Genomic DNA, 14,604 nt, shown 5'->3' on the forward strand with positions numbered 1-14,604 from the left:
AAGCACCCGTCACATTTAACTCGGGAAATTAGAGAAGCGCATTGTATAGCAAGAGCTGGCAGCACGTGTATTAGCGCCCCTTCTTTGGTTTTATCTGAACATGATGTGGCCTTCCTTAATCAAGAAAACCGTCTATGAATCTGTGATATGTGACGGTGCGATGTTATGTGTAATCTTGTCGTAGCGTTAGGGTGTTTTTGTATGCTTGCGCCAGTCTACATATTTGATGCAGTTTGACAATAAAGCTCAGTTGGAAGTTAGTGCTCTGCCCTCTTGTGTCGGTCTGCTCGGCCGTTTCTTCTTCCCCGTAATGCGCTATACCAGTTCAAGTACGACGAACCAACTTGCCCAATCTTCAACACTCGTGCACGCACCGGAGAGGGCAGTCTGTCGCTCGTACTGAGATACTGAGCGCCGAAGCAGGTGCTCCATAATTGTCGCCTCACGGACGAACTCTGACACCATTGTTGGCAGGTTACGCACGAGGCCCACGAATAGCTGTTCTTTACGCCGTACTTTCTTGGTCGTACTTTGTTGGCCTGTGGCCTATGCGCATCGGCTCATCGGAACAGTCGTGACATCTCTTCAACAAACATCTCGACACTCTCGTTCGGCATTTTAAATCGTGTAGACGGTGCCTGCTCAGCTCTTTCTTTCCGCTCGGGGTCGCTGAAGGCCTCATGAAGTAGGCGTTGAAACTCCGGCAACTTTTGCACCAAGCCTCGTGGTTTTTGAAATTACACTCTTGTCGCATCATAAAGGGAGATGTCAACTTACGATGATTGTCCCAGTCATTGACGGTAGCCACCCGTTCGAAGTGGTCAAACCAGTCTTCCACATATTCACCAAGATCACCGTAGAAAGGGTTAGACGCGTGAGGCGTGTTGGCGACGTACGGTACGGCAGCACATGGGTCATCGACATGCTCAGACTTGGTTGCGGTTGTGGAGAAGATATTCTTCAATGAATTTGCCAGGGGACTGTATTGGGGTGGTAGACCTTGGAGGCGACGGCTGCTTCGGTTGACTTCAGCAGAACCTGGTGTAGTGGCGTCGGTTGTTTCCGGTCCAGGATCAGCAGGCTTAGGACCTCAGCGCACTCAGCCCCTCTACCAGCTTGTCGCGAGAGCAAAGGACAAAAGGAGTCGAGTCGTAGCGACTGGTTGTTTACTTCGAACCTCAGCAGCCCACAACTTCTTCCTTCTCAGCCTCGACTACCACTAGCACGTGGCACTATTGTTGAGTGGCTGCACTAATATTATCAGTGTATAGTGGAACATACCCAAAAAGGTGTCTAGTGGGAAGTTGAAGAAGCCGCCTCTGTGGTATGGTGGCTTGCGACTGGCAGTGTTTACGTGATGCAACATTTTTCGGAGTGCTGCGGAGTAGTTTTCTTTGACGACGAAGCTCCGTAGTGGACGCCTCCTGCCCTCTACTACTATGGCTTCAGTTGGAGATGCGCCTTCGCTGACTACGTCGGCCACATCCACGACAACCACTCGGTACGTCACGGAAACGTAACCCCTTAATCCCGGTATCTTTTCTGGAGGGCAACACCGATGTGGATGAGTGGCTCAGCATGTAGAAGTGCGTAAGCAAGCAACATGACTGGGACTATACCGTCATGTAGGCGAATGTCATATTGGGCCTCAATAAAATTCCTCGTATCGGGTCCGAGACGCATGAATACGAGGTTACAAGCTTGGGAATGTTCAACCAGAAGCTCCGTGACCTTTTTGGTAACCCATATAATCAACAGCTTGCTGCCTATAAGCAATTAGCCATACGCACTCAGGCGTCAACCTAACTAAACTTTACATATAACGAAGATCTAGCAGAGTTGAAAGGGTATTGCCGATGACGCGTTCAGCCTGTTTGTCTTTACCAACGCGACAGTGTCGCCGTCGTAATTAAGGAGTGTCGCCTCCTAGAGCAAGCGAAGAGTCGGCATATTCCGCAGCAATTCCATCGTCTGGCCAACACCGCTGCCACGCCGTCTTGCAAAGGGACTGCTCGTCGTCCACAACTGAGGATGTGACACACATAGTCCGACGCCAACTTGAGGCCGAGTGCCCGGCTGGGAATAAACTACCTTTGACTGATTACCGGTGCCCATTGTGTCCTTGATCCAGGCCACCATCCAACGTGAACTTACCAATGTGGGTCTGTGTTGCACTGTTTGCGCCATGAACAATACTGATGCCTCCATAGTCTCCGTAGAACCAACACAACACCATTCATACTCCCCTCGTTCCAGAAACCCATCCGAATGGCGTACAGCAGAAAACAAGCCGATCTGCTTCCGATGTCGTCATGCAGGTCACGTTGCTCATTACAGTCGCAAGCCACAGTACCACACAGTAAACTGCAACTTACCACTAGACACAGTTTGGGTATGTTCCACTATACACAGGTGTCAGTGAAGCCACGCAACAATATCTTATCATTCAGCGGACTGGGAGCGTGAGGAGATACACGCAAGAGGCAAAAAGTTGCGCAGCATGAGTTCTATGTGTCTCTTTGCTTTTTGTGCTTGCTTCCCCACGCTTCCAGTCCACTGAACAATTATCAACCTCTATCTAGCCCACCTTTCTACCCTGATACTTTATTTAGCAGCCTGGGAGCGTAATGTACCAAGTATCATTGTAATGCGTCTTTCAAGAAACACTGCTTGTATTTCAATAGTGAAACTTCCGAAACTATCAGATGATGTGGACACATACAGTCTGTGTACTCCTCTTATTCATCACCGAATATATCACGTATTTACCTTGTAGCATTATTATTAAGGGTGAAAGTGTGCCCTCAGAAATTAGTAGGAAGCTATTTTGAAGAATATCGATTAAGATGAGACGTCTTCCAACAGTGCGCATGCGCGAAGACACAAGAACAGAAAGAAGTGCTGCTAGGTTAACAGCTGAGTTTGTATTGAGCACAACAATGCATATGCAGAAAGCAAATGAAACACATCCAACAAAACATGCCTAAAAAAGAAACAAAACTGTGTATTTAACGTCATGGCCAAATATAAATGAAAAATATTTTTAAATATAAAAAACTATATAAGTCTGAATATTTGCAGCTTAGTGATAAAGTAAGCTGAAAGCTTTGCCCGTGTGGAGCATGTCCTTTTTTCTTTAACGCTGTTCTATTCTCTGAGTTTCGCGTTGACATGACGGCCCGTTCGAGCCATGTTATTGGCGTCACATAAGGAAATGTCTTAAGCAATGCGCTTGGCTAATGGAGTAACTGCAGACGAAATGGCGTGCTTTTTTATCTGCGACTTTGGTCCAGCAACGTTTCCTTTTCACCGATCAACGTGTAGTTCTGGTGCCAGCAGGCAGATAATGTGTCATTCATGTGTCGTCCGAAAATCTCCATACCATTATGAGGGACGTCATAGTGAAGGACTCCGAAAATGCTGATCATCTGGTGTTTTTTAACTAGCACGTTTTCATTAAAGTGTGACCAGCACGACCCTGATTGAACCAGCAACTTTCGCTTCAGCAGCCAAGCACCATAGTCACTGATTTACTCAGGTGGACTGCCGCTCCACTAAAGCACCTAACAAACTTTGCAGATGCGTTAGGTTCATTTCTCTAGAGACTTTACTAGTTTCTTTCTTTTGAACAATTAAACAGAATGAACGTTTCCTAAATCATTAAATGTTAGAAGTTTTTTTTGTTCCTGTTAAAATGTTCTATCTCTCTGTTGCTTCGCTTGGTTTTCTCTGCTTTTTGGATATTGTGATGCTCGGATATGCTTGTGACATGCTTCTGATGGCACTGCAGTTAGATGCTATCAAGGAATTATTGGTTATTGCTGAGAGTAGCCTCTATCTGTCCAGTGAATCTTTATCGTTTTCCTCGTCTTCACCAGTGATTCGGTAGTGTCTTTTCATAGGGACGTTTTCAAGGATCTCCATTTTGCTGAAATTAGATCAATTTAGTGCTAGAAACCTTGCATTGTCCGAAAAATTAGGGGTGTTACTTTTAGCACCAGATACTTAGTCAACGTAGTTGACTGTGTTGCCTTTTTTAGCGCAACAAGAAATATTGGTGCTGTCAGGACATTAAGAATGTTTAACGTAGTGAACGCATCAAAAGCGCTAATATTGTGGCGCCATCTACTCAGTTGACATGAAACTACTTTGGAGTAAAGTTCTTTAGGGTCTAGCAAGGTTCACCGATGACAATGCTACTGACGAACAACAAGCGTGTTCCAGACCGCACAATCTCTTCTCTCTGTCGCAGCATAGGCGGTGCAAAGTACCCACTGTGCTCTATGACGATTACCTTAACGCTGATTACGGAGAAGGTGATGATGATTATGAACAACCCCTGACCTGTGCAGTACACGACTTCTAGATATGCTCTACTATGCATTTCACATGACTGGAAACAACAGACCACCACCAGGAGAACGCGCACAGACCTCGGTTTTCCCAGCTTTAGACTAGGCCCGATGCAGCAAAGCAAAATAACAAAGAAAGAACCAAACTCACAACTCAATAAAACATACAATTTAGGCCCAGTAAGCAGTGTAAATAACTGTACACCACTCAGTAGACATTAAGGGGGCAATGCCGTGGGTTATATACTACTTATTTTTTAGCATTCAAAACAAGGATATCCCATAGGTTTGTTAGACTTGCCACTACATTATTATTTTTAGCAGGATCACCATAACAAACTGATTAAACCAATACTTGCTGTGCGTGATGAGAGGCAGTAAAAAAGCGCGAGTTTGGGTCGCAGAGGACTGTCTGAGTTCCATGACGGCTGCATTGTTGCTGTCGGTCATCGCATTTACGGTTCTTGTTGCGCTTTAGGTGTTTATTAATTCTAATAATTCAAAGTATGTGATGTGCATGCGCAGAGAGCGTAACATACCATCAGGTATCACTGTAGCCCGTCACGCAAGAGAAAGCATGCGGAACTATAATATATATTGTGCATAGACACAATCTCCACGTTTACTCTTCGTAGATTCAACTGTTTGTAGATTGAGTAGTGGTGAAAGGTAATTCTGAGATCGAGTATACAAGGCGCGTTCAAAAAGATACTGAACTTTTTACAATAGGGCGTCCACCACTACAGGAAGTGTGCTGCGGCTACCTAGCGGCAACGTTAAACAAGGAATTGCCATTGCCACAATTCGCACTGACCTTTGTTCGTTAGCTACAGCCGCTAAAAGGAGCACATGAACAAGCTATTGTTCGTATCAGTACCACACTGACAATAAGAGCTGGAAGAACAACATGTGTTTGAGATTTTCTGCTAGAACCTCGCAAGTACTTTCAAAAGGAACATTTAAGTTGCTTAACCAAGCTTACGGGGAAGACTACATGAGACGTACACGATACTGCGAGTAGTTCAAGCGATTTGAACACGGTAGAATGTCGATCGTTGATGCTCCAATGCCTGGACGACTTCCCACAACACATGATGACGACGCTAAGCGTTCGTGCTGTGATTCGAGGAAATATTCGTTAGACTATTCGAAACGTTGCCGACGCAGTGGGTAATATAGCCGAGGATACTGGTATGCAATTTCTTGTTGGTTTTTCGGTCCCAAACTAAACCCATAGGAAACGAATGCTAGTTAACAGGGCCGAAGCTAGAATACAGGGCCGCGCGTGGCCCTACAAGGCCACGCAGTGCCACGTTATTCTGCGCAGAGATTTGAAAATACATTGAAATGAATGCTTACCCTCAACTCAATTTTCGCGAGTTCACCTTATCGTGTTTCCCTCGCCCTCTGACGTCAGAAGGCTGCCCACTAAAATAAACTAAAAGCACTCCTGTACAGGCAGCTCGCATGACATATTGCCTGTTACGTCCAGCTTATTTAGGACGCCGTTACGATAGTAAGAAACAATGTGGTACTTCAAGAGGGAACGACACGTGCGAAACGAGTCAGCTCGCGAATGCTACAGCTTGAATGATCTTTCTTTTTGCAATGACGTATATATCTCAACGCTCTTACAATTTATTTCTTTTAGTTTCTTCGAATAACAGAGCCCGGAGCGTCTCCGGCGCGTTTCCTCCAAACAGTGCCTATCTCCAGCACATGACGGACTCGCTCGGAGGATTTCAAGCTAGACAAACGTGCCTTTGCTATCACGGACGACAACGTAGCTTCCGCCAACTGGTTCGCCCTCCGCGCACTCCTGAGGTCATTTAACTCTCGCATTGTCATGCCCCGCTCTTGGACTGCTTCGACCAGATTCCCACTTTCCTATCTCCTATTTTCCGTCGCTTGGCCTTCTCTATCTCTTCATATATATTCCATCTATTCTTTTTATCCCTCCTCCACCCAATCCCTGCAAAGCACTTAGCCGTGTAGCCAATGGGCAGACAGAAATCAGTGCCTTTTTCCTTTCTATCAAGAATCACACACTATCTTTGACTAGCTTTGCAGTTTTTAAGCTGTAAAAATCGGAGAGCTTTATTCTGTGTCGTTCTGAGTGAAAAATTATGCTAATGGAAAACTAAATCCAATAGTAATTCCTATGTTGATGCAATGCCGTGATCACAATCAACGTCACAATTATCCAATCAAATGGCGGCAGCCTTCCGGCGTCATTTCTTCTCGCAGTAGTTCTGGCGAGCTAAAAGTTACGCAGTTGGTACCGATGTTTTCAATCGTTAGAGGGCCCCTTTAAACCATCTCGTGTTGTTTCGTATTTGGAGTGTTTAGTGGTTATTTCACGTGGTTTCCCGGCCTTTTGAACAGACACTGTTTGCCAAATAATTGTTCAATAGATATCCAGTGCTCGCGGAGCCAATGTTTTGTTGTTCGCATATGTAGGAATTCGTGAACGCCCACGCGCATTTGGCCTAGAACACACACGTGTATATAAATTGAGATGAACAGAAAAGTCGCACACCACTCAGTAATAAACATAAAAGCGTTAGCAATGGCCAATTGATTTATTTCAAAATCGACGCTGGCCTTGTCATAGTTCCCATCTATCAGACTGCTATTTTGCAAATGCCGGGTTCACTCTAGTTCGCGCGAATTTTCATGACTAAAGCTACCAAATAAAAAAAAAACATCACTAACTAAACATTTTATCGTCAAATTTTCGCTTGAAGCGATTATCGAAAAACCACTTATTAACTTGTCCATCATTATATGGACCCGTCACGAGTGAGCCTCATTTGAATTCGACGCCTTTGCAATTCAGAAATCCAGGCCAGCCCACACTGAGGGCGACTGCTTCTCCCATGCTCTAAGCACTTGCTGCTGCATGATGTAAATTAAATTTAGCACTGCAAGACATCACGTAGAACTAGATATATGACTTTCCCATTATACTTGGCGGGCAAGACGGACTTCATGCAAAAGGTGTTTTGTTGTGGACAGGCTGAGTAATTCGGGATATAGATCGATGCCTTCTTCAATAAAAACTTCGAGTATTTGCGCGTGAACTATATTCTCAAAATCATAGTAATTGGCAAAACTCCTACTCGCCTCTCGCTTGTGACGTCATGAAAAGGACCCGGGTGCTACTCTTCACGCACGTGCTCGCTACGTGAAGTTCATAAAGCAATTTGCACTGAATATCGAAGCGAAATGCCTAAAAAATTCAACTGATGTTGCCGTCAGGCGCACATTCTTTGTCGATTCCTCCTGGGTTCATCTGCTAGCCACCAATGTCTCACCCCTGTGTCTATGACGAGGATATTTTCCCCGACTTTTTAGGGGCTGTAACGCACTCCTTATGATTTTGGAGCCTATTTTTGTCCCCGACTTCATCATTAGAGCTTTGACTTCTTAGTCTGCATTATAGCGGAATGTATGTATACCGCACACTGCGTGTGTTTGGTTGTGAATCCTGCCCCCTTCAGTTCTATGCCGTTCTTAGGAGCTTCGAGAGGCCGAGCAACAATGTGCGATATACTTCAAATAAATTGCATGATTGTTACGGTAGTTTGAGGCAAAAAAAATTGATTAAATACAAGTTATGAGCAGTGCCTGTGTAAGCCCGTCTTAAGAACTTGAAACTTCAACAAGAAATAAAAGCGTTGAGAGCACGTGTCAGGAGAAGGTGCCCGACGGCGATATAAAACAATGGTATGTTGTTCGGAGTTTTTTTGTTGAAGACATATGTTAATTCGTACGTTGATAATGCGACGCATACTGCCTCATTGTATGCTGAACATATTCGTTCAATGAACATGAGAGCGTTGGAACACACGGAAGAGACAAAGAAGAGCATCACAGCACGAGCGCTCAACAACGCAACTGCTGTGCTGCTTCTTTCTTTCTTGTGTGTGTTCCCGTGCTCCCAATTCTCTGAACGAATATGACTACCAACTAGCCCACCTTACTATCGTCTTGCGATGATGAATAGAAGCAGTTTATTTACACCGACGTAGATAAATTCAAACCTTTCATATCAAAAGTCGTTATGAATTGTGCTTGAAATAAAACGTTGTCGTAGCACGGTAAAAAATCGCGATAGCCACCAAGGGCACAACAAGAATGGTGAGATAGAGTTTTCTTTTGTTTCTTCTCTTTACTAAGCCGATATATTGGTGCCAAATGAAACAGGAAAAGCGCCAGTACATTTCCTGAGCGTGAGGAACTCTACAGTACGCGCCGTCTGATCATCACTGATAGAGCCCGCACACCCGATTAGGGAGCACTGGTGGATTGAAAGTAGGTTTGTGGCTCACGAGCAGCACACTGCAGGAGTGTATCTGTAATCCTAGGGGTGTTAACTGTAACAAACAAATCACTGCTGGTGTTTATTCGGAGCCAATATTTCGTTGAAAAAGTTTGAATTTACATTAAAATTGCTCAGTCTACACTAGTTGCCTGCAATAACCGTTCCGTCAATGAAGCTATCAATTTTAGTTTGTCGGCAAAGGTTATGTCAACTTATGTCCACCTTACCACAATTGGGAGTGGAGTCCAATTTTTCTTTCAACTGATGTTGGCACGACGCTAACCTTTCGAATAAGACAAAAAGCATGTGGTACTTCGCTTGTGAGGCAGCGTAAGTTTCTTCAACTTGCTTGACAGGACATTCGCCATCTTAGCTCAGGCACAGATGGTCGCTGAAAGATGTTAGCTGCTCGTGTGACTTGTGTTACGGATATTCTTGGCCATCTTAGGCAAAGATTACATGCGTAAGTTGAACCATTCCTGGCAGTAAACTATCGCTCTAGAGCACAAATGACATCTGATTATATGACAAAATGTTTGAACGTAACGCTAGTAGTTGTGGAACGCCCCGCGAGGCAAGCGATGGATAACAAAATTGGTGCTGTTTTGGCGATGGCCTAAAAATTGAAAAAGTCAAATCTCCGCATTCACGCCGCCGGAGCGCCGTTCCCATTGCCGCCAATCAGTGGCACATCAGGTGAATATTCTGCGATTGGTCTTCATGCTTATCGAGAGCCAAGAGAACGTTGTGCAATTGCAGTAGACGGAATGTGTGGCCACTCACACCACAGGCTGCAGAACGGTGATCATCCTTCCGAAATTTCGCTCAACAAAAGAGAGCACCAGAACACTAAAACGGACTATGCTGCGGAAAGCATTTCTAAAATCTCTAAGGGTGTCAGGCTTCAGTACACCTCCTGAGAACTTTGTCAGTAAATTTTCTTTCATGTGTGCATTGTGTTATTTGTGACGTTTTATTATAATTTTTGCATTAAACTTCAAAATTTAAAGCAAACAATCCACCTGCGCTTTAAAGAGCTTAGCAGAACACTACTTAAGGGGATTTTCTGGTGCGCGCAGTAGGATAGAGGTGATAGTGGGAGGAGGGAGGGAATAAGACTTTGCTTGATGGCTGATGGTTACATTTTTACAGGTCAAACGTTTCAGTGGCAACTTTCTATAATGCATACATCATCACCACCAATTCACACATTTCCCTTGAGCCTATGTAGTAGAAAATGCAAGCTCCTTCAGAAACTTCGCTTACGTTGGCAGCGGTGACAAAGAATATCATCTCCTCGCTGAAAAACTTGATGTAGGCGAGCCTGAGCTGCATGTCTTTGTTGACGGTGACATGATTGTATAGCAGCCTCCACACCTAAAGGAGGAGGCAAACAATAGTAGTAAAGAATTTTGTGGATGTATGAATATCGTAGTGCCACTCACTCTGTGAAGCATTACTTTATACAAGGGAGTGATGAGTCACTGATGACACAATCTTGCCATTTTCGTTATGGAGACCTGTTCTGTTAGCTCAGAAGTTAACATTACCTTTTGATATATTCGTTTAACTGCCATGCACAATGTTGAGCACATCCATTTGTATTATATGAAAAATACAGGCTGGTCACAACACTAACATCACATAATAATGAAATAAATACGGGCCGTGGGCACAGCACGCTACAGACACCTATTTTGTTGCATTCTATCACGTCCGAATAGGTAAGGGGAGTCGTTTCTTCATTGCAACTAACAGAGGAACGCGGCCTGGTGCAGGAGGCCCATGTGAATGGCTTTAAGAATAGCCATAAGAATGTTAAGTTCATTTAAAGAAAGGGTTAATGTGGGAATTAGTGTAGCAATACCGGTAGCCGACTATCAATGAGGAGTATAAATGCCCAAGAAAATGTCTTATTCTACTGAACGATAATTGCGCCACTCCTTGAAATGATCACACTGTTCATAAGCTCTCGATTTCCCGTTATTCTGCTTCATTTACTCACTTGGTGTCTACCTGCCAAAAACGTGGCCTTCATCGGTGGAGTTTACACTACCGCACGGTCAGTAACATCACGTTACGCAATTCTGGCACCCTTCACCGACACATTCCTTTTCGTCAGTTTTATTACTCATTACATTTAGCGTTCATGCATTACAGGTCCATTTATTCCTGATAACATCTTGGACATATAAATTACCACAGTTGTTCTTTATCATGCAGGCACCTCTCTTTTGGCGGTTCGTAACCTTTTTGATAGGTAATGCACGTGACATAATTACAACAGTTGACGGACTGAAAGAGGCAGTATAGTTAATCTGACCATGCTCGTCCATTGTTCCCTCTTCCACTTAACATACTAGGTAGTCACGAACAATGCGTACGAGTTGACCCGTGCTGAAGCACACTGCAGCATTTGCCCTACGTGATGGAAACAAATACCTTGCATATTGTTTGATCTCTTGTAATTCTTTATTTATTTCTTTTTTGATTTCGTAAAGAAAATTTCTGCGGTGTATTTCTTAATACGGTGAAAAATAACTACCGATACGTTCCCTCCTGCCATTTATTTCACTTTTGTTGGTAAAAGCCCATAAGCTTTTTAAGATCGGCTCATGAAGAATTACTACAACTCATTTGGGGAACATAAAAATAATCTAACAGTAGCAGTGTATGTTCAACTCAACGAGGAGACCTCACGGGTGTGTTTTTTTTCTAAATATTTGCGACTACACCTATAAAAAAATACAGTACTCGCCGTTGTCCATTATAAAAAAGGTATGTGCACCCGTACAATCAGCAAAAGACGAATTTACGACTTGTATACGAGCTGAAGAACTGCTACAAACTCAATCTTTAAAATATCCCTCACTGACATGAGTCTGAGTAATAATTTCGCATTTTATATCAGGAAGCATCAAAAACAAAACTTGTGCTCACTTGGTAAGCCAACTGCACGCCAGATTTCTCATAGAAGAGGTCCCACATTCGGTCTGTTCCGTACTGTAAAAAGAAAAAAAAACATGTTCCATGATGACATTTCTTTACATAGTACCTAATATTACGCTTGTGCTCACTGCTGCATTGTTAGTACGATGAAAGAATGTACCTGATACTCTATTTTTACTGCGTGATACGTACGGAGGGAGCTATCTCGTTCATAAAAAATGCTCAAAAGAGTGATTCATGTCGTGAAAATGCACACAACTTTGTGGATGGAAGAATTCAAACTGCAGGATGTATGCAAGCCGTGCTAAGAACAAGGTCATAGGAACATTCCCTAAATCTCATATATCGATCAATACACAGTTAATTACTCCGTGAGACAGACAGACAGACAGACAGACAGACAGACAGACAGAAACATAGACAGACAGACAGACAGACAGACAGACAGACAGACAGACAGACAGACAGACAGACAGACAGACTAAAACACTTATTACATCCTGAAGAGTTATTGCTTGAACCGTTATTTGGGACCAGCGAAAATCACTGGCCAATTTCAAGTCGGGGCCATTTCCCAGTCAGCTTACCTGGATAGAGGGTCATTAGTGCTTGGAATCGCAAAAGCACGTGTGCTAAGAAACAGTAGGTAAAATTGCAGCCCAGACATTTTGAAATAATTTCTGTTCAGATACGACTGAAATCTCCCAGAAGACCGTGAGCCTGTCTGATACATTCTAAGTTCGTCTGCCTGAGAAGTTCGGGTGAGGAACAGAATACTCCCTCCTATTAAGCTGCTAGTGGGAGGTGATTTCGTTGAAAGTAAGGAGCGTATCGTGAAGCTTGATTCAATTCGCCCCCTCATAAGGCCTTCATGCCGCCGTGGTGCGTGCGATCTCGCGCTTGGTGATGCGCAAGCTCGCCGAGGTTAGGCATGGTTCAAAGAACATCCGTGCCCACAAAACAAAGAGATGAAGCGAGTGCCAGTGTTTGTCCCTTTTTACAGAATGAAGGTAGTCTCTCGGGATGTCAAAACGTTGGTGCGGGAGGGGTTGATCACGAACAGACCTACGGCGACATGTTCTTCGTTAGCGCTTGTAGCAACCTCACTCAGGCAGGAGTGCGTAATTCCCCGTTACCATCAATGGCTGCCAGCGCGAATGTGCAAAACTTGCCTTACTTAGTGGCGTCGACAAAGACAGTCGAATCACGATTGTCTACGGCCTTCTGTATTATTGCTCGTGCTCGGGCTTTCCGCCTCCCTGCATTGATCGCGAGAGCATATTTAGAGGGAACGGTCTGACCACAAAGGGCTCCCTGAACTTCGTAGATAACGTGATTTAGCGTTCATTACCCATTTTTGTAGCCATGTCAGCCACGTCTAGTACGCGTCTCCCTGCCCTAGTTGAAGAGAGCCCGACCCCCTGTGCTCTGATATGTGCTTTTATGAGATCATCAATGTAGTTGTGCATACCGAGTTGGCTTAATCTGTCACAGCCTTTGGTTACTGGTAACCCTAGTACTTTTTGATGTTCTTATACATGAATGTGTTTAACTGATTTGTTTTTGTTTTGGTCCAATTCAAGGCAGAGGCTACATAGTTTATGAGACTCGTTAAGAAGGCATGATGAACCCGGGATAAGTTTTTTCACCTCGTTTTTTCCTGCGTCCTGTGTTCTGGATGCCAATATTGCCCAGTAAAACAGCCAGTAACTGTTTTAAAATGAAGAATTCGAACAATAATTAGGTGTCATATTTTATTTTATTTCTTTTATTTGTACATGGTTCTATTACCATTCGGTGATTTTAGCAGGGTGGTACAGGGTACCTATACAAACTTCCATGCGCAGGAAGATACAAGAATATACGATAAAAAGAATAACTGAATAAATATACACAATATGAAGCACTTGGTCAGGGCGCTTTCTAATTCCAATGCAAACCATGCATCAGGGTGTTGAAACAATCTACTTAGTATATTCTACTCGAATATGAAGCGAGCAAGAAATGAATACCTAATGCAATTATTACGTGTAAGAAAAGGACTTCATGTGAAATTGTGTCTTTGCTTGGTAGAGTAGCCAGAAGAAAAAAAAAATATCGGCTATGTTTACTTCATATTGGCCGATAGTTGGTTGATGCAAGAACTTCAGCCTTGATTTGCGCTATGCTAATGGTAATGGTGAAATTTCAGCTCTGAATAAGAAGTCCATAACAGAAGTGCTTGAAAACTTACAATAATTAAAACGCACTGCTACTTTTCGCACTTTTCATAATTTGTTATCATTAGTCTTAGTTAAAGGATCTCAGATATTAGTGGCGTTATCTAATATTGGTAAATAAATTTGTGTTTACGCTAAAAGGCGTGCAGAAGGTGTGGACAGCTTGTGAGCACGACTTAGTTGCATTTGTGGTTATGGCTTATGTGCCACTTTCGACAAAAAAACTGTTCTAAGCATTGTATGTGAAGAGCAAAGAGCATTCCTTTTGAGCAATTCGCATGAATACAGTTTAATCAAGCTAATGAGAACTGTCCATTTCTCACACCGGATAGCAATTTTTTTGAATTCCTGATTTCACAGACCTTATCAGATAGGCGTACTGTCATCTGCGTTGAGTTTTCATTTAGCAGATTTTTGTTAAACAATGCCAATAAAGAAAATAAATGTTATACACCGTAGAACTGAGCCCTGAGGAACACCGGAGTCTACCGTTACGCATTAACAAACAATTCTCAAAAAGAAATTGCTGTCGTTTAGTTAGGTAAAAAAAGCCAGGCACTGACATTTTGTGTCGAAGTATTTTCAATATTTAAAAAAATATTTTCTGTGCGAAAATTTATCAAAGGCTTTGACCAAGTCTATAAAAATTCATTTTTTTCTGTGGTTATTGAATTTGGCAAAATCAAGTATGGTTGTCAACTAGCTGAGTGCAGGTTGAGAAGCCTTTTCTATGTCTACGCTCATGTCTAGTTAGGAA

The 14,604-nt window shown here is 43.3% G+C and overlaps 1 protein-coding gene across 1 annotated transcript in view; it reads right to left on the reverse strand.

Moving 5' to 3' along the window:
• LOC119168750 (uncharacterized) overlaps nucleotides 1–14,604 on the reverse strand; it is a 288,336-nt gene that overhangs the window by 8,771 nt on the left and 264,961 nt on the right. Inside the window, exons 19-20 of the mRNA XM_037420141.2 lie at nucleotides 11,620–11,682; nucleotides 9,946–10,056 (exon numbers count right to left, since the gene is read on the reverse strand). Coding sequence (XP_037276038.2) covers nucleotides 9,946–10,056; nucleotides 11,620–11,682 — 174 coding nt within the window. The remainder of the gene's footprint in view (nucleotides 1–9,945; nucleotides 10,057–11,619; nucleotides 11,683–14,604) is intronic.

Source organism: Rhipicephalus microplus, chromosome 3, assembly GCF_043290135.1.
Source record: "Rhipicephalus microplus isolate Deutch F79 chromosome 3, USDA_Rmic, whole genome shotgun sequence".
Taxonomy (NCBI): domain Eukaryota; kingdom Metazoa; phylum Arthropoda; class Arachnida; order Ixodida; family Ixodidae; genus Rhipicephalus; species Rhipicephalus microplus.